Below are 19597 nucleotides of genomic sequence, written 5' to 3'. Positions count from 1 at the left end.
TAACGCCTCTTGCGTGTTTTATATTCATCTCATTCACGTACAAAAATCCCTCGTAATAATTTATAAAAATGAACAGTTCAATTTCTAAGGACTAGTAAGTGACGCGTTTGTGAAAATATATTTATATTTTACATTTGAATAAAATGTGTAGATGATTCACAGTCAAACATTAATGTGTAGTGACTATCTCTTCAAACTTGTTTTAATCGGGGATAGCGGAGTGGGTAAATCATGCTTACTTTTGAGATTTGCTGTAGGTTGTAAGTTTAATTCTTGCTTTTCAGGACGATTCGTTCACAGACAGCTATATTACGACGATCGGCGTTGATTTTGTATTTTTAAGGTCGATGATAATGATTTTTAGCGGTTTAGGACAGTCATTGTGAACAATAAGCGCATAAAGCTCCAAATAGTGCGTTCTCTCCTTTATATTTTCGTTTAGTGGGACACTGCCGGCCAGGAACGCTTTAGGACCATCACGAGCACGTACTATAGGGGCGCCGACGGCATCATCATGGTCTACGACGTTACGGACAAGGTATTTACAGCTCAAAGTTATTGTTCTTCAGGCCTCATTTGAGCACATTAACGACTGGCTAAACGAGGTAAACAAGTACGCCTCTGAGGACACCTGTAAGCTCCTCCTGGGCAACAAGTGCGACATAGAGGACAACAGGGACGTCGCCAGCACCGACGTAGAGGTTGGTTTATCGGTTTCAAAGGTTTTTAGCGTCTATCGGAGGTGATAGAGGTCCCTGCAATGGAGGTTTCTGCCAAGACTGGCCACAACATCGATAAGGTTAGCTCCTGACTCTCATAGGATCTTAGGCTTTTTTATCAATTACTGAGAAGCTGGTCAACTTAAAAATGTAAGTACACTCAGTTATTCTTAGCTGTAAGCAACCATATTATCCATTTCGAATTTCGTCGTCCACATCTATACTATATAATGCTAATTCAGTCGTCCACATCTATACTATATAATGCTAATTCAGTCGTCCACATCTATACTATATAATGCTAATTCAGTCGTCCACATCTATACTATATAATGCCAATTCAGTCGTCTGCAGTTATACTATATAATGCTAATGACTTTCAGGCAGAAGGAACCAGTGGACTCCGAGGTTAAAACGGTGTCTCTAAATACTTACAACGGTACCTTTACCAATGTGGTCATTTTTCTCTTAGATTATATGCAGCGCGTCAAAAGCATGAGGTGTTGCCCCTTGTAACAGTACAATTTTCAGCAACTTCATGCTGTGTCAAATCGCACATTATACTTTCCACAAACAAGTGGTAACCATTTAAAAGTAATGTGTACAATACATACACACATACATACGCTTACACATATACGTGAACCCATGTGTGTAGTCTTATACGTATATTTAAGGTATGTTTATTAGTTTTCGGCTTTTGTCAGCCACGTGTGTGAAAGAAGTTGTTGAGCGGTATGGCGTTCGAGTGGGTTAATTCTCAGCATACATGACAGGAAGTTTGACAGTTGCTTCGCCTCCTTCTTGTCCATGCCGTATTTTTTCACCAAAACTGAATCCAGGGGCCACCTTTTGATTTTGTTGATGTTGTGGAACTCCATTTTCTAAACAGGTTGTACAGAATGTCGTGGTATTAGTGTTTTAAGTACATATATACGGGATTATGCATCAAAATACAATAACTAATTGATTAAATGCCAATAACCAGTCCTACAAATGCAAATGGCTATTCATAACATCCTTTATTGGTATACGTAGCTGCATCGTGTGACTGTATTTCTTTAACGCATACACATATACGCTTATACGCATATACTCATATGGGTTGTCGTTCAACACTTACCTTGGCCTTCTTGCTATTCTTTATCATATAGTTTGGTATTGGGCCCAGCAACTCAACAATCTACGTGAAATTAATGTTTGTGATTGCTGGCTAGTGTGTATCTGTGTATATCTGTTGATGTGTATGTATCTGTATATATCTGTCTATGTTTGTATCTGTATATATCTGTATATATCTGTTGATGTGTATATATCTCTGGATGTCTAAGTAGATGCTAAACTTACCAGTGCTATGTGACTCGAGTCTCTCTGGTCAGAGTCGTTCCCGTTCGGATCGAACAGATAGTCTCCCGTTATTAGCTCAAATATTACGCATGCCAGTGACCAGATATCCGACAGACAATCGTATCCTAAGGTTTTAATTTACTATTTTTGCGATTACCTATTTTCAGTATCGCCTCCGGCGACCTGTATTGTCTCGTCTGTATCTCCTCGGTGAAGTGCTTGTGCGTCCAACAGGCGTTGCCTACTCAATGGTTAAATGTCTGCTAAAACTGTACCTAGATCGCATATCTTAAATATTGCGTTCGGGTGGCTGAACTGCTCTGCTGTGTACGGCCTAATGTTTATGTACCCCTTCGAGGTCTTTACTGTGGTCCTGTTAATTCTGTACGGGTTCATCCCTATTGACGATAGCACTGACGGGTGGTAGTGTGACTTGTTCGAGCTCCTGTCCACTGTTCTCATCATGTTCCACGTTATGTGGTGGTACGGCATTTTCAGGAACGTTTCCTGGAGCGCGTAGTTGTCTTTGTAGGTCGTCGTCAGCGTCGGGTCGCTGAAGCAAGGCCTGATTGTGTTCTTCACGTACTCGACGTCAGTGTTTGCTCCGATTTCCGTTATTTCCTCGTCGTCTCCGTTCTGTTTGTAGTCTCCACTCGCGCCTTCGTTGTTGCTCTCCTTGTCTTCATTGTGTGCCTGAGTTTCCTCAGCGCCCTCATCTGCCTTCGCGCCTGAACTAACTTGCCCCTGTGTGGAATTGCCGTTATTCTCATTTACTTCAGATGCGTTCTTTTTCTCTGCGACCTTCCCGTTGTTGCACGTGTTCAGGTCATAGTTGCTCAGCGGCGACGTCACCAGTATGTTCTCCGGCTTCAGGTCCGTGTGTATGATCTTGCACACTCTGTGCAGGTAGTCTAGCCCCAGCAGCACGTGCGTCGTTATTTTTTTCACCAGGTCCATCGGTATGCCCTGGAACTGGTACAGCCTTATCAGCGTCAGTATGTTCGGCCCCATTGCCTCGAATACCACGCATATGTGCGTCCCGTTCGGCCCTTCGACCTTGAAGTAGTCGATGTATGACACCACTCCCTTCGTCGGGTTATAGTTTTGGCCCAGCAGCTTCTTGTAGACTTGCCTCGTGCTCATCCACGCGTTCGTCTCCTCTCCTTCGTTGATTTCCTTCAGCAGGTCGATTTCGTCCAGCACTGCGTTGTAGTATATCTTTGCGCTCCTCTGGAACTTAAGTGCCACGAATGTGTCCTTGTTCTTTGCGTCTGAGGCCAGCCATACTGTGCTGAAGTATCCCCAGCCCAGCTTCGCCTCTATTTTGTACCTGTCGTTGTACACCTCTCCTATTGTCACTGGGTGGTATCCTCCTGGCACGTAGCTCTTCTGGTCCTCCGTGTCGCTCAGGTTCATTCCGAACAGGCCTCCGTCGTTTGCTCCGTGGTCTCCTTGATCGTCTGAGTCGAACGAGTCATTTCTGTTTGTCGAAATCGACTTCGTGTCTTCCGACACGTTCTCCTCGTTACTCTGTGATTCAGGGTTTTCCTCTTTTTCGTAGGCTGTTTCTTTCTGGTGCTCATAGTATCTGCTTTCGTATTTCACCTCCTTCATCTTATTATCCTCCTTCATCTTATTATCCTCCTTCATCTTATTCTCCTTCTTCAGCTTATACTCCTTAAACTTTTCCAGATCTTTAAATCCTGTATACTCAAAAGGCACAGGATACGGTTTTGTCAAATCAACGTTCGTGTCCAACATCAGTTTATATTGATACACAGGGTTAGACTTAATTTTCGGCTTAGTGTTCGGCTTAGTGTTAGTCTTATTGTTCGGAGTAAAGATGTCAAATTTCAGTGGTTCAAAACTCGGTATAACTCCCGGCGTAAATGTGTAGTTACAGTAGTTTTGAATCGGTGTGTTTTCTTTGAAATATTGGAATGATGGATTATGCGCGAATACTGGCCCAGAAGCTTTACTCGAAGTCGTATTTAATCCCGATCCAATATTCTCCGAGTTATTTGACGAATTGTCGTTATTTACTGCTGGCGAGCCTAGATTCGACTGACTTGACAACGAATCTGACAGGGACGAAGTCCTCTGGGTTGAAAAGTGCGAATCATACGTGCTCACGCTACGTTCCGGGCTTCCTAACTCCGTTCCGCTCTGGCTAGAGGTACGCGAGTCTTCAAGTGTGAATTCATCTGAGTGGCTATTGGGAGACTGTTCCAGCGAATTATCACTGATCGGCACATCATGTGATACGATGTTCAAATTTGAAATAGAATCCACAATCTCATTAAATTCCGAAACGATCCTTCCGTTACAGTGTTGTCTGTCGTCTACATCTTCAGATTTGGGCGATGAACCAAAATCTTCAGGAAAATCTGGGCTAACTGTGCCTGGTTTTGAAACTTTATGCAGATTATCTGAAAACTTTTCACCTCTCATTTTAAATATTGTACACCAAATGTTTGAAACTGATTTGTTGTGTTGCTGTCGTACTATACAATAGTACTCGTAATTGAGATGAAAAAACTAATAATTAATGAAATTGACATCTGCACCGCTGTGTAAATCACATCAAATTTAAAATGATATTATTTACAAAATTTGCATAACACATACGATCCTCAAAAGAAATGCGTCTATATTTTAAATTATAAAATCAATGGGCTTCGAAGATTGTTATCACAGCCAAAAATATCCTTATCCCCACCATAAGAAGTAAACAGGGCCGATCTTCTATAAATAAATATATTTTAATTAAATAGCGATTTGTTCTTTTTAATTAACTTTTAAATTTTAAAATTAATGATGAAACACTATACACATTTGAACAGATTATAACAGATGAATCCACAATTGGGGCATAGACATAACCCTTATTTAAATTTGTTAAACAGGAGACTCACGACATTCCTATGCCTGATTATAGTAGTACACACACGACTCAGTTGTTCCTGGACAGGAAGTCCCTCAAATATATCGCAATTCCACCTTTCGAACGTCAAGACCGTAAACTCACAGAATCTGACATTAAAAAACTACCGGGATCTAAGGAGAAACTCGCACAATGGGCTAGAAGATAAAGTAGAAGACCTGAAAAATGTCTTCCAACAGAAGTTCGGGCTCGAAAATGAACTATCGAAGATGGAAGATCCCCAAGTGTCAACCTACGAAGGAGATGAAACGCTGACTAAATCGGCAAGTCAACCAGAAAAGGTGGAAGTGTCGGGAGAGGAGACGTACCCGTTCCAAGCAGAAGTTAGCAGAGTGATGGACATAATAGTAAACTCACTGTACACAGACAAGGACATCTTCCTGAGAGAACTGGTATCTAACGCAGCAGATGCACTGGATAAGAGACGTTTAAAGGCAGACCCAGAAGAAAAGGTGCCAAAAGAAGCATTCGGAGGAATCAGAATAATACCAGATAAGAATGTTAGCACATTAACAATAGAAGATGACGGAATAGGAATGAGCGCAGAAGAGCTTAAAACGAATTTAGGAACAATAGCAGAGTCAGGAACAGCAAAGTTTCTGAAGCAGGTAAGTGAAACAGAGAATGATTGTGTAAACAAGTAGATTTGAGGAGAAAATTAGATAGATAATAAAGTACACAGGGTAATAGTAAATTTGTAGCTAGATGGAGTGGAAGAAAGTAACCTGATAGGACAGTTTGGAGTAGGATTCTATTCATCGTACCTGGTCTCGAACAAAGTGGAAGTGTACTCGAGAGCGTACGGCAAGGAGGAAGGACCGGTGTATAGATGGAAGTCGGACAGTAACGGAACGTACACAATAGGGAAGGTTAACGACCAGGAGCTGAATGAAAAGTTCATGAAGTGCGGAACGAGAATAGTGCTTCACCTGAAGCCGGAGTGCGACGACTACCTGGAGGACTATAAGCTGAAGGAGCTGCTGAGAAAGTACTCGGAGTTCATAAGGTTCCCAATCCAGGTACGCTTATAGAGAGGACAAGAGTAGCGAATTAAGTGTAAGCTGAGATGATTAAAACGTTCCTTGAGTTGTTCTGTTGTTCCTCGTAGAACCCACTTGGAAGCCAGTTCAACGCTGAAATTGCCCTTTCATGATCAGCGAAAACAGACAGATATATTATTATACACTGTTTACTAGTATAGATAAAGTAGCAATACAGAGTTGTTACAATGTGTTATGTGATAGATATATGAACACCGGCTATTAATAGTAAAAATAGTAATATTGTGGTAATGCTAGTATTGCTACTATTGATGATATTGATACTAATGATATTGATAATAACGATACTGATATTTAAATTGATAGGTGTGGGTGGAAAGAATCGAGTATGAAAGAGTGCCAGATGACACGACGATGGTGGACGGAAAGCCAGGAAGGTACAAGACGGTCACTAAGAAGAGGCACGAGTGGGAAGTGGTAAACACGCAGCTGCCAATATGGAGAAGAGACCAGTCGTCAATCAAGCCGGAAGACTACGTGTCATTCTATAAATCGACGTTTAAGGTAGGTGGAAGATAGTGGAAGGGCGTATGTGTTGGTGTGTTAGGTTGACAAATAATGATAATTAATTAACAGTGGCATTGATGCTAATAGTAACAATAGTTAGTGAATATTTGGTAATAATAATGAATACAACTAATTACACAAATAAACAACAATGATGATAACTAATTACACAAATAAACAACAATGATGATAACTAATTACACAAATAAACAACAATGATGATAACTAATTACACAAATAAACAACAATGATGATAACTAATCACTAATAACAAATGAAACAGTAAATAATAACAAATAACAATATTGATAAATAACACGTAGGCATACGAAGATCCGCTGAGCTATATACACTTCAGAGTGGAAGGACAGGTGGAGTTTACATGTCTGCTGTTCGTGCCAGGCTCAGTGCCCTGGGAGTTGAGTAGAAACATGTTCGACGAGGAGTCGAGAGGAATCAGGCTGTACGTGAAGAGAGTGTTCATCAACGATAAGTTCTCAGAGTCGATACCGAGGTGGCTGACGTTCGTAAGAGGAGTGGTGGACTCAGATGAGTTGTCACTTAACGTAGGAAGAGAGTACCTGCAGAGGTCGAAAGCACTGACAGTGATCAACAAGAGAATAGCAGCGAAGGCAATAGACATGCTGAAGAACCTGAAAAACAGTAACAAAGCAAGGTTTGAAAGATTCACGGAAAACTTTGGAAAGTATATAAAAATAGGAGTGGTGGAAGATAGAGATAACCAGCAGGAATTGGCGTCACTGGTGATGTTTAGAAGCTCGAAGGAAAAGAAGACGACGCTGGACGAGTACGTGCAGAGAATGAAGAAGGATCAGCCAGCAATCTACTTCATAGCAGCAGACAGTGAACAGAGCGCGGAAAATTCGCCGTCATTGGAAAAGTTTAACCAGTTGGACTACGAAGTGCTGTACTCACTGGAGCCGATAGACGAGTTTTGTCTATCGTCACTGATGGCATCAAAGTACAAAGGGATCATGATACAGGACGTAAATAAACACGACGTTAAGCTGGGAGAAAGCGCAGAAAGTGGCAGTGGTAGTGGTTCAGCAGATGGAAAAGGCAGTGATGGGATCGGAGGAGGAGCATCAGGAGGGGGAGCGAGTTCAGGAGGAAGAGGAGGGTCGGAAGCAGACCACGAAATGCTGTGCACGTGGATGAAAAGTAACTTCTCAGACAGAGTGCAGGAAGTGAAGATCAGCAGAAGGCTGGTGGAGTCACCAGCACTGCTGGTGCAAGCAGACTTCGGACTCTCGCCGAGTATGCAAAAGTACATGAGACAGCAGGCGACGAGCGCAGGAATGAACGAAACGGAGCTGTTCGGAACGTCAATGGTCTCGAAACCAGTGCTAGAACTTAACCCAGACCACCCAATCATAGCAAGTCTGGAAAGAATGCTTAAGGTCGACGCACTGAGGGACAGAATGAAGGAGATCGCAGGACGCCTGATCGACGTGGTGTCAATACAGGGAGGATACGTGGTGGAGCACCCGAGCACGTTCGCAAAGGGGATCATCAAGCTCATGCAAAACGAAGCAAGTCGGTACCTGAGCGAGAGTGAGCGAGAGGCGGAAGAGGGAGGAGAGAACACAGAGCAGATCGCAGCGAGTAAAAGCAGAGACCCGGAAAAGGAAACGCATAGGCCTCTGGCAAGTGAAGAGAATATGAACCCAGAGGATGTAAGCACCTCGAGCAGTTCGAGTGACCTGGCGAGTGGGAAAGAGGAGGGAACGGGAAGTCCGGAGTTGGTCGGAACGACCTCAGAAACCATTAACGATGTTGTACAGTAGTAAAATTAAGATTTAATGTCTCTGGATTTAGTACATGTGTTTGTGAAGTGTGTGTTCGCAGAGAGTAAGTAGCGTGTTTAAATGGTAAAAGGGAGGTTAGGGCGGTAAATAATGAATAGTTGAAACAGATGGAGAATCCAGAACCCTCCATTCAATGTAGGTGTTTCTGACAATTAAGAGGAAATTTTAAAAAAAAATAAAGAAAATAAATATTAAGTCGTAAATGAAAAGTAAAATGGAAGAATGAAGGTGTAATTTTGAGAGATAAGAATGGACGCGGAAGATGTGTTGAGTCAAACAGACTCGTCGGAAGATAGACCAATGTTCATCGTCCTGGACGAAAAACCGGCAGACACAGTGGCGTCGAACGACAGAAACACAATAGGAAGGCTGGACGTGGAGGCATTCAAGAGAAGAAGCAAGTACCTGAGGGAGGTGTACATGAACCCGGAAAAGAGACACCTCTACGACTGGACGAACCTGGAGAAGAAGATACTCCTGCTCGACTGGTACCACAACCCGTCGCACTACGAGGAGTGGAGGCCGGTGGAGACGGAGGACATGATGAACAAGTTCTTCTCAAACATGCTCTACAACTTCAGCCAGCTGTCAATGACGAACGTGGGATCGACGGTGACGTTCGTGAGACTGCTGAGCGAGTTCGCGACGATAGAAGTGACGTACCAGTGCGCAGCGCTGGTGCAGAGGTTCTTCAGGTCAAACTCGACGTACTACGACGAACTTAAAATAGCACTGCTCTGGGTGGGATCAGAGTTCAAGGGCTACATGAACAAGTCGGAGGAAAACGAGTACAGGTACCCGAGCTTTGAGGATTACCAGTGCATCATGGACGGGATGCAGTATAACCTGCACACGCTGACAGTGAACGAGTTCGACGGCAAGGGAGTGTGCGCCGAGTGCCAAAAATCGCAAAAGGAAAGCAGGACGATGCTGGCGACGCCGAAGATAGTATTCCCGGAGCCAGTGACGTCAATGGAGATGACGACGGCGGCGTGGAACGGAGAGAAGAACTACCTGGTGGCAGTGAGGATGGAGAACCTGGTGAAGATGTACAACGTGACTAGTCTGGTGAAGAAGACGCTGGAAATATGTAAGATCTGGGAAGGCGCGAGGAAGCGGTTCTTCGAAAAGGTGGAGGCGGTGAGGTACAGGCACCGGGAAAACGTGTGCATGGGATGTATGCTGACTGAGGAGGACCTGGAGCCCCTGGAGGGGGCGGCTGAGGTGCTGGAAGAATACATGATGGACACGCCGGCCGAGTTCGAGGGCCTGGACGAGGTGGAGTTGGACTGGAAGACGGTGAGCGTGATGAAAAACACGCACCAGACGGGTCTTAAGTTCTTCTACACGGCGCTGGTGAAGAGTAAGCAGGTGCTGCCGACCTTTCTGGCCTCAATCAGCACGAGGAAGGTGTGCATATGGAGCATCGCGGACCTTTCGAAGGTGGTGCACGAGCCGCTGAAGTACCTGGAGTTCCCGGAGGACACTCACCCGACGGACGTGTCGGCAACGGTGTCGGTGGCGAGGTCGCTGGAGGATCTGAGGAGGGGAACCTGGCTGGTGGAGCCGAAGGTATACACGACGGACGACGCAGGCCACTTGAGACTGTGGACGCTATCAAAGGGTACTGAACATAGATAGATTCACAGTAGAGTGGTATTGAGTCTATGATATGTAGTTACACATTGTTATACGGATGCAAACTGTTGCGTGGATACAAATTGTTATTTAGATACAAATATCAGTATAGTTATTCATAGTGACATAGATAAAATACCTATATAGATGCAAACACCTATGTAGTTACTAATGACCATATAGTTACATGTACACACGTTGACGTAAATGCTCAGGACTTGAGTGCACTTTGAGGTTTGACACGTCGGCACTGCTGACAATAGACGTCAATAAGAAGTACCCACACCTGATAGCGCTGGGAGGAGACACGGGAAAGGTGATGATATACAACACGCACCTGCAGACGATGCACTCGAAAGACGAGGAGAGTAAGCCGAGTCTGGTAACACTGCCGAGTCACCTGCCAAACGTAGTGTACCAGTACCTGAAGTGGTACCACCCAGTGGTGAGGATCAAGTGGGTGAAGGACGTGTTCATAGCAGCGCAGCACACAAACCCGTTCTTCGCAAAAGACTCAGCAAACGTGACGACGCTGGCAATATGGAACACGTACAAGGACGTGTTCGACAAAGAAGACGCGTTCCTGTCAAACAGATACTGGTCTCAGTCGTCAGAGTCGACGAACGTGACCTACCACCTGGGATCGAAGCTCATGTGCATGTACGGAGGACACTACGGATGCCTGGGAGGAATGATGGCCTGCGACGTGACGTGGACAGAAGAACACGGCCTCTTCGGAGTCTCGACGGACACGACGGGAGACCTGCACTGGTACAAGCCGGGAATATGGACCTGGGCAGACTCGGACGACGCAATGTGCCTCGCGAGAATGAAGCTCGACAGAAAGTTCCACGAAAACATACTGGAGATCGTGCAGAGAGAGTACTCGTCGATACTGAGAGAGTCGTCCACAGTGGTGCAGGGCACGGGCTCATTCAGAAAAACGAGGTCGAACTTCCAGGAGTACATCGAGCAAGCAATAGAGGTGCTCGGCGAGATAGACGAAAACAAGCAGCTTAAAAACGACTTCAAGAGTCTGCCGAGCTGGATAAAGGGGACGCTGAGGCTGACGTCGGACGAGGAGAAGTATATGAGGATGATAAGGAGGGAGATATGGGAGAGGGAGACGACGGAGCACGAAAACATAAAGTCGGCAGTCGAGAGGTCACACACAAACCTAGAAGATTGACACGAGGTGATCAAAAGAATCACAGATGTAAAATAATATTTTGGTGATAAAAATGGCGCAAAATATGTGTTAATTTAGGCAGAATGTGTTAGATAGGTAGCCCTATGTAGAGAGTGACTAAAAACAAAGTAAGTTAAACACATGAGTAAATTTAATGAAGTTGTAAAATTAGTGGTATTTTAATGTAAAATACTGATAAACAGAAGTAATGGAAGGGAATAAGAGGCAGAAGACGAGGAAGGCCGACGTGGCGCCAGTGAAGAGAGAATCGGAGCAATCTTCAAGCTCCACGAGCCCTTCAGACCAAATTATTGTGCAAAGAAGAGGAGAACTGAACGGATACAGTAACGGGCTCAAGCTCGAGCAGGAAAAGAAGGGCTTGGTGCCGAAATCGTCACTATCGTTCCTGGAATCCGTACCAGGTCAATCGCAGAGAAAGGAGTACGTGAAGCCGACGGTCACCAAGTACACGATCGAAGGTGTGCAGTTCGACATCATGGGAAGCACGGAGATATCGAGAGCGGCGGAGATAGAAATAAAGAACAGAGATCTGTACTACTACTTGACGAACAAGCCGTACCCGTACGGAGTTCTGGACAGTAGACTAGGTAAATGAGTTTAAAAATAGACAGATAAGAGTATATAATGAGTAGATGGAACATTGAAGGGCTAAAACTAATTTGGAACTTAGGGTGTAACACGAATGACATGACGTGCGAGACGTGCGGAAAGGGACTGATAGAATGCATAGGCCATTGGGGCTACGTGAAGCTGGAGCTGCCAGTATTCCACGTAGGATTCTTCAAGTACGTGATACAGGTGCTCTACTGCATATGTAAGAAGTGCTCGTGCCTCCTGCTGCCAGAAGACTCGATCAGGAAGCTGAAGGAGCAGTTTTTTAAAAGACCAATAGGTAAATGGCACTAATCTGATATGTAAATTGAGAAAATTAGAACAGATAAATATGATGAGTTTGAAAAATGGACAGTGCAGATAAGAATACAAAGTAATAATTTTACAGAGGACCCGGTGGTGAAGTCGCTAATATTTCGGAGCGTGCTGGACATGTGCAGAAAAGTAAAGTTCTGTCCAAGGTGTGAAGCGCCGCAGGGCTCGATAAAGAAGGTGGTGAAGCCGACGACGGACCAGTTCATGAAGCTGAAGCACTGCATAAAGCAAAAGGGCTCCTCGAGAGTGGAGGTGAGTGATGGACTTATGGAAATGTAAACGAGTGTAGGTGGAGGAGCTGACGCCCCTGGTGGTGAAGCAGCTGTTCGAAAACATAGATCCAATACACTGCAAGGTGATGAACATAGAGAACCCGGAGAGGCTGATCATAACGTCACTGGCGGCGCCACCAGTAAGTAAAATATGAGAATCCAGTTATTAGTATGTAAACATGTCTATTGTGTGCATAACAGCATAGTTGTGCGACGAATTGCCTGGTGAAAGTGGAAACAAATAATTTTTAGAACTGCATCAGACCGACGATATCAATACAAGGGCAGGGTACGACCGAGGATGACCTTACAGTGGACTTTTCAGACATCGTAGACGTAAGTGGAAGAGTATAGATAGTGTCTGTAGATCAACAACCTCCTGAAAAATCAAATTAAAAACGGACTTCAAACGAACAGATTTATCGGAAACTGGCAAATATTGCAAGTGCAGTGCACAAGGTTCATAAACTCAGAGTACCCAGGACTCAATCACCTGCTAACATCAAGGAACATAACAAAGCCAGGAAGAGGACTGTGCGAAAGACTGAAGGGTAAGTATCAAGGAAAATAGAAACAAAAATCTTTATCTCAAAACCTTTTTTTCGACACAAATTTTACAATTCGATGGGATTAACAAGACTTAATATAGGAAAGGAGGGAAGGTTCAGAGGGAATTTGTCGGGAAAGAGAGTGGACTTCTCAGCAAGGACGGTGATATCGCCGGACCCAAACGTGGGCATAGACGAAGTGGTGATACCGGAGTGGATAGCGAGGAGGCTGACCTTCCCGGAGAGAGTGAGCAGCTACAACATCGAGGTGATGAAGAAGGCGATACTGAACGGAGAGTCGGTCTGGCCAGGAGCGTCCTACGTGCACAAGCTCGACGGAAGCAAGTGCAGCCTGAGGTTCGCAAACCCGAAGCACGTCTCGGAGAACATACAGGTGGGCGACATAGTGGAGAGGCACCTGTGGAACGGAGACCTGGTGATATTCAACAGGCAGCCCTCGCTGCACAGACTGAGCATCATGTGCCACAGGGCGCGAATCATGCGAGGCTCGACCTTCAGGTTCAACGAGTGCGTGTGCACGCCGTACAACGCAGACTTCGACGGAGACGAGATGAACATACACCTGCCGCAGACGTACGAGGCGAAGGCGGAGTCGCTGCACCTGCTGAGCGTGCAGAAGAACCTGACGACGCCGAGGAACGGAGAGCCGCTGATCGCACCAGTGCAGGACTTCCTGTGCTCCTCGTACCTGCTGACGAACAAGGACATGTTCCTGACGAGAGCGCAGTTCTGCCAGATCATATCCTACTTCACGGACGCCTCAATACACGTGGACCTGCCGCCGCCATCAATAGTGCACCCAGTGACGCTGTGGACGGGGAAGCAGGCGTTCAACGTGTTGATAAGACCGAACAGAGCGTCGAAGGTGATGGTTAACCTGCGAGTGAAAGAGAGAGAGTTTATGGACCCGAACGTGTACTACAAGAGTGGTGGCAAAGGCGCAAGAGGAATGGGCGATAACAGGACAAAGCGTAGAGGGCCAGAAGACATGGACCTGGACGAGGAGGAGGATGAGCAGAATTCACGGGAAAGTTGGGGAGCTGCCGTAAAGTTGGACGAATGCATGTGTCCGCACGACGGATACGTGGTGATCTACAAGTCGGAGCTGCTGAGCGGAAGCCTGGGAGTGAGGTCGCTGGGGCCGACAAAGGGAGGGCTCTTCTACGAGCTTATGCTGAAGAACAGCGCGAAGGTGTCCTCGGAGTGCATGCTGCGAGTGAGTAAGCTCTCGAGCAGATGGCTCTCAGAGTACGGAATGACAATAGGCCTCGACGACGTGACGCCGAGCGAGGAGCTGATCAACAAGAAGAAGCAGCTGCTGCTCGACGGGTACCTGAGGGTCGACGAGGCGATCAGCAACTTCGAGTTCCTGCAGCCGTACCCGGGCTGCACGCGCGAGGAGACGCTGGAGCTGCAGGTGAAGTCGATCCTGGACGAGCTGAGGAACGAGTCGGGCAAAATCTGCACGTCGCTGCTGAGTCCGGACAACAAGCCGCTGATCATGTTCAACTCGGGCTCGAAGGGGGCGCTGATCAACATAGCGCAGATGGTGGCCTGCGTGGGCCAGCAGAACGTGTCAGGCCAGCGAATACAGAACGGCTTCATCGAGAGGACGCTCCCGCACTTCCCGATGGGCTGCAAGGACGCGAAGAGCAGAGGCTTCGTGGCAAACTCCTTCTTCACGGGGCTGGAGCCGGAGGAGTTCTTCTTCCACACCATGTCAGGGAGGGAGGGGCTGATCGACACGGCGGTGAAGACGTCGGAGACGGGCTATATGCAGAGGAGACTGATGAAGGTGAGACGACCGTCCTCACGTATTAGAGTTGTTAGTGGGTACTTAATATCACAATTTACGTTGATAGTTAATGGTAGATAGTTATTAGTTGCTAGTTAGTAGTTGGACAACCGACGTTGATACCTAGTTGGCACAAGCTAGGTAATAGTTACCGTCTTAAATTGAACTGAATACTTTCGTAGTTCATGGAGGACTTGGCGATATGCTACGACCACAGCGTTAGAACCGGCGACGGGCAGGTGGTACAGTTTCTATACGGAGATGATGGACTCACATCAGCGCTCTCGAAGTCATCGCAAACCACACTCAAAAGCTCATTTGATCACATAAAACACATAAACCCGATCCTGGAGAAGGTGGTGATGTCATCAGTACACATAGATCCAGCCGCGGTGAACACTAATCAAAGTAAGTTTAGATGTAGATAGTATATAGTATATGTATGGTATATATATCTATAGTATGTAGTAGATAAAACTGTAATTGTGGTAATGATAAAAGCTATCAATGTTAATAATAGCAATAATATTGATTGTTATTGACAATGATGATACTAATTGTTGATGCAGAAGTGGTTAAAAGGAGGACGAAAAGTACAAGAAGTGGGTCAAAGACAAGTGGAAAGGAAAGTGAAGACGGATACAGACATAGATGGATACTGCCATCAGAAAAAACGAGTGAAATTGGGTCAAAAATAGACATTTTATTACAAAACGAAGATTTTATTGACAATTTACCACCTCAACTAAAAAATAAAGTTAAATCATATAAATATTGGATACAAGGGAATAATCCAGGGCATAAAGAAGTAAGGTTTGATGTGAATGTAAAGTTGGAGAGTGGAGAGTACAACATAAGGGAGAATCAAATAAACAAGTCGATAGACGAGAGCACAATTAACACAGTGAAGAGTCACCTGGTGGCATACCACGCAGTGTACGTGGAAAACAGTTACACGAATAGGAACGTGCCGCTGCTGCCAAATGAAATAAAAGCATGGTCAAAGTATCTGCAGCCGTTGCTGATAGAGTTGTTGCCGCCGACAATATGTAATAACTCAACTTCGCAGTGCATGGGAAGCGTGTACGAGTTCGGGAACCTGATAGAAAGGACGCTGGAGGAACACGCGGAAAAGTTGGAACAGACGCTGAGCGAAGACTACGAAAAGGAGTTTTTGAGTTCGAAAAACGAGTCGGAAGGAGTGGTGAGGAGGTTTAAGAGGATAGACAAGGTGCACTGGCTGTCGCTGGAGCAGGTCTTCGAGTTCATAAGGTACACGTGGAAGCACTACCAGAAGTGCATCTGCGAGCCCGGAGAGGCGATAGGAGCGCTCGGCGCGCAGTCGATAGGAGAGCCGGCAACGCAGATGACGCTGAAGACGTTCCACTTCGCAGGAGTTGCCTCAATGAACGTGACGCTGGGAGTGCCCAGAATCAAGGAGATCATCGGCGCCTCGGCGAAGATAGCGACGCCCATAATAGAAGTGCCGCTGGAAGAAAAAACCAACTACGACTTCGCGCTCAAGGTTAAGTCTAGGATAGAGAAGACGACGCTGGGCCAGGTGTGCACGAGCGTGAAGCAGATGTACACGCCGCAGAGCAGCAAGCTGCTGCTGACGCTGAACCAGAAGCTGATCAATCAGCTGTACCTGCCAATAAACGCAAACAAGGTGAGAACCCGTGTTTAGTATTATGAGTGGTTATTGTAGTATGAATAGTTGTTGTATGAATAGTTGTTGTAGTATGAACAGTTGTAGTATGAATAGGCACTGAGAGCTAAGTGTATGTATGCATTTAGGTCGTGGAGATCATAAGTCAGATAAAGAAGATAGGCAAGATCGTGATACCGAAGAGCAGCGTCTACGCGGTGGGCGAGTGGCAGATATGCATGGACCTAGGGCCCACGCACCACCAGTTCTTCCAGCAGAACACGCTGGTGACCTCAATACTGCAGCTGGTGGTGGCGGGGTGCAAGGAGGTCAAGAGGGCGGTGATAAAGAGGGAGAACACGGCGGCAGGGCCCAACTACCAAATAGCAGTCGAGGGCTACGGCCTGAAGGAGGTTATGGGAGCGGACGGAGTGCTGTGGAGCTCAGTGAAAAGCAACCACGTGTTCGAAGTGGCAGAGGTAATTATTAACCAAGTTTATATAGTTTCAGATACAGAGATGGGTAGACAGTGTTCATATAGTATATACACACAAACATAGATACTTTAAAATTTATACGCATGCTTACTGTGCTTATTCACAATCGTCTCATAACACGAACAGGTGCTCGGAATTGAAGCTGCGCGCAGCGTAATAATCAGTGAGATACAGAAGTGCATGGACGCGTACTCGATAGACATAGACGGAAGGTACATGAAGCTCTTGGCGGACGTGATGACCTTCAAGGGCCAGGTCATAGGAATCAACCGGCACGGCATAAGGAAAATGAGGTCCTCGACGCTGATGCTCTCCTCCTTCGAGCAGACGAACGACCACCTGTTCGACGCGGCAGTGCATCACAGAAAGGACCCAATCAAGGGAGTGTCCGAGTGCATAATCATGGGAAAGCCAATATCGCTGGGAACGGGCTCTTTTGACATAATGATGGCCGCATGAACTCACGATATTTGATTGTTTCACATTTTACACTAGTACATTACTATGCCAGCGCATTGCTGTATACTAACACGTCTGCACATTGCTGTATCTACTACATTATTATATGCTAACAAATTCCTAATAACATGCTAAATAAAATACTGATAATAATAAAATACTAACAAATACTGATAATAAAATGCTAACAATAAAATACTGATAATAATAACATATGGTAAAAAACTAAGAGACATTAAGAGATTTTTCCCAATCCTTGGTAAAAGTGTTGAAAACAAAGCCAAACAGGAGTGCACTTACAGCACCAACTGCCGCCATAACATTGAAAATCATAGCTGAAATAAATTAGGTGTATGTTATAACTGTATGTTATAGGCCTATGTTAAAAGTGTATGTTATAGGTGTCAGTGCATAGCTATCAAGAGTGTGTATATAAGTAGAAAACCTACTGTTGTCTGGTAAAACAATCTGCGAAAAGAACGACGTTAGAAAATAGTAGTAGTGATTACACCTGTAACTCGACAGCGCCCCAAAATTGTACGGTGAGTCGTAGGAAGAGCACGAATTCAAGTTGCTAAGGTCCAGAAGGAGCCCTGCCGGGATGAGCTGGCCTCTGTGCGCAGCGAGGTGAATGTCCTCGTAGGTGATGTTGTCCTTCGAAAGCTCGGCGGACAGATACATGACACTGTTCGGCGGCAGCGACATGTAAATGCCAAACTGGTTCCAGTTGTTGCCCAGCTCGTAGATCATCAGAGGGTCGTTGGCTGAGGTCGGTAACTTCGGGACTGCGTCGAACAGGTTGTAAGCCACGTGTAAATAGGGGCGGAATCGATCAGGGAGCAGCCGATCCATGGTGTCAGTGAGTAAATTAAAATTAACGCTCGAGACGCTGTTTCTTGCGAAGCAGTCGGCCGCCTTGCACTCGTACAGTGTAATGTTGTCGCCCATGTACTCAACGACCACGTTGAGTGAGTGTACCAGCGGCTTGAGCCAGTAGGGCAGCGGCTGATGCACGCAGACCTTCTTGTACTGGTTCGTCAGATTCGAGACCTTTATCAAGAGCGACGACTGAACTCGTTTTAACACTCGGAGGTACCTGCTCTCCAGCTCCGAGACCTCGTACAGCAGCTCGCTTGAGGTCGCCAATAGCTCATATCCGTCTTTGAAGTTTAGTTTAAGCTGCTGGTACTTGTCGTCCAGCAACTCCCTGGACTTGGGGTCCATGTAGTTGAAGCTGGTGCTGTTGTAGTTTTGTGAACGCAGCGAATTCGGGTACACCAGGTTCACGATCGACTCCGAGGTCGTTAGGCACACTCGGGGCGCCCTGTTTTCCGGGAAGAAGCCTCCGAACTTCTCCGGCAGCTTTGAGCCCTGAACTGTGAACTGTACCCTGGCTTTAAACGCCAAATCGCCGTTCACCCTCTCGACTCTCAGGTTAATACCCCGGTACGACGAGCGCACAAAGAGTCTTTCGTCCCCTAGGACTGCCACGAGTCCGTTTGTGCAGAGGCAGGGGTATATCATCCTCAGTTTATATAACGCGTCGAGGCACGCTCTGTCCTCGAAATCCGATGAGAGTAGGACTGTAAAATTGCGTTTTGTGTCATTTTCGTAGTCGTTTGCGTAAAGGTGTGTAACGTCGTGAATAAACGACTCCTGGTTCACCAGGTTCGAAAACATTGCTCCTGTAACTCCCCAAAGTCCGTAGCACAGCGTGCTGAAGTGGTCACGGACCACCTTTTTATCCAGAAACGGCCAGCAACCCGCCAGTGAAAGGCCATTTGTTATCAGGATTTCTGGTCTGTCGCCCCAAACTGTGTCCTTCCACTCTCCAAATCCCAGATTCGCCTCGAACCAGTCCGACTTCGTCTTAACATACAGCTTTGCCACGTCAATGGGCATTGAGTCCATAAAGAAGTGCGGATCATCCGGATTCTCAAACAGGTATTTGAGGTCTTTGGAAACAATGGACACATCAAGCACCAGTAGCCAATCTCCGTTGGTTAAAGGCCTCAGTGTCAAGCTCTCAGACACATTATCGAAACATGACGCGAACAAGGAAAAAACGGTCAAAATTAAAATAAATAAACTAAAATTCAAATTCATTTTAACATTATAATACAAATATTTTACAAAAATTTGATTAAATTGATAAAATATTCTGAATTGTAATGT

At 45.7% G+C, this 19597-nt stretch overlaps 6 protein-coding genes across 6 annotated transcripts; 4 read left to right on the top strand and 2 right to left on the bottom strand.

The window, feature by feature from the left end:
* Positions 1-68: 68 nt before the first annotated feature.
* TOT_040000287 (Rab GTPase) lies at positions 69-1235 on the top strand (the record flags this gene model as incomplete). Its single annotated transcript, XM_009693913.1, has 10 exons — positions 69-94; positions 181-253; positions 285-332; positions 365-412; positions 443-538; positions 570-701; positions 731-799; positions 829-869; positions 1103-1158; positions 1192-1235. 10 exons carry the CDS (start codon positions 69-71, stop codon positions 1233-1235), a joined length of 633 nt encoding a protein of 210 aa, XP_009692208.1.
* Positions 1236-1405: 170 nt separating this feature from the next.
* TOT_040000286 (serine/threonine protein kinase) lies at positions 1406-4517 on the bottom strand (the record flags this gene model as incomplete). Its single annotated transcript, XM_009693912.1, has 6 exons — positions 1406-1603; positions 1843-1902; positions 2067-2191; positions 2224-2307; positions 2342-3654; positions 3751-4517. 6 exons carry the CDS (start codon positions 4515-4517, stop codon positions 1406-1408), a joined length of 2547 nt encoding a protein of 848 aa, XP_009692207.1.
* Positions 4518-4919: 402 nt separating this feature from the next.
* On the top strand, positions 4920-8386 carry TOT_040000285 (heat shock protein HSP90; the record flags this gene model as incomplete). The annotated part of the gene is made up of 4 exons (XM_009693911.1): positions 4920-5642; positions 5712-6029; positions 6378-6575; positions 6902-8386. The coding sequence occupies 4 exons, from the start codon at positions 4920-4922 to the stop codon at positions 8384-8386; spliced, it is 2724 nt and encodes a 907-aa protein (XP_009692206.1).
* Positions 8387-8656: 270 nt separating this feature from the next.
* TOT_040000284 (uncharacterized protein) lies at positions 8657-11234 on the top strand (the record flags this gene model as incomplete). Its single annotated transcript, XM_009693910.1, has 2 exons — positions 8657-10031; positions 10261-11234. 2 exons carry the CDS (start codon positions 8657-8659, stop codon positions 11232-11234), a joined length of 2349 nt encoding a protein of 782 aa, XP_009692205.1.
* A 208-nt stretch (positions 11235-11442) lies between these two features.
* On the top strand, positions 11443-17422 carry TOT_040000937 (DNA-directed RNA polymerase III largest subunit RPC1; the record flags this gene model as incomplete). Its single annotated transcript, XM_009693909.1, has 11 exons — positions 11443-11842; positions 11902-12147; positions 12256-12434; positions 12472-12594; positions 12707-12790; positions 12822-13005; positions 13104-14818; positions 15001-15226; positions 15388-16499; positions 16616-16945; positions 17090-17422. The coding sequence occupies 11 exons, from the start codon at positions 11443-11445 to the stop codon at positions 17420-17422; spliced, it is 4932 nt and encodes a 1643-aa protein (XP_009692204.1).
* Positions 17423-17647: 225 nt separating this feature from the next.
* TOT_040000282 (conserved hypothetical protein) lies at positions 17648-19333 on the bottom strand (the record flags this gene model as incomplete). The annotated part of the gene is made up of 2 exons (XM_009693908.1): positions 17648-17757; positions 17872-19333. The coding sequence occupies 2 exons, from the start codon at positions 19331-19333 to the stop codon at positions 17648-17650; spliced, it is 1572 nt and encodes a 523-aa protein (XP_009692203.1).
* Positions 19334-19597: the final 264 nt, after the last annotated feature.

This window comes from Theileria orientalis, chromosome 4 (assembly GCF_000740895.1).
Source record: "Theileria orientalis strain Shintoku DNA, chromosome 4, complete genome".
Lineage (NCBI taxonomy): Eukaryota > Apicomplexa > Aconoidasida > Piroplasmida > Theileriidae > Theileria > Theileria orientalis.
This window is presented reverse-complemented; position numbering and strand designations above follow the sequence as displayed.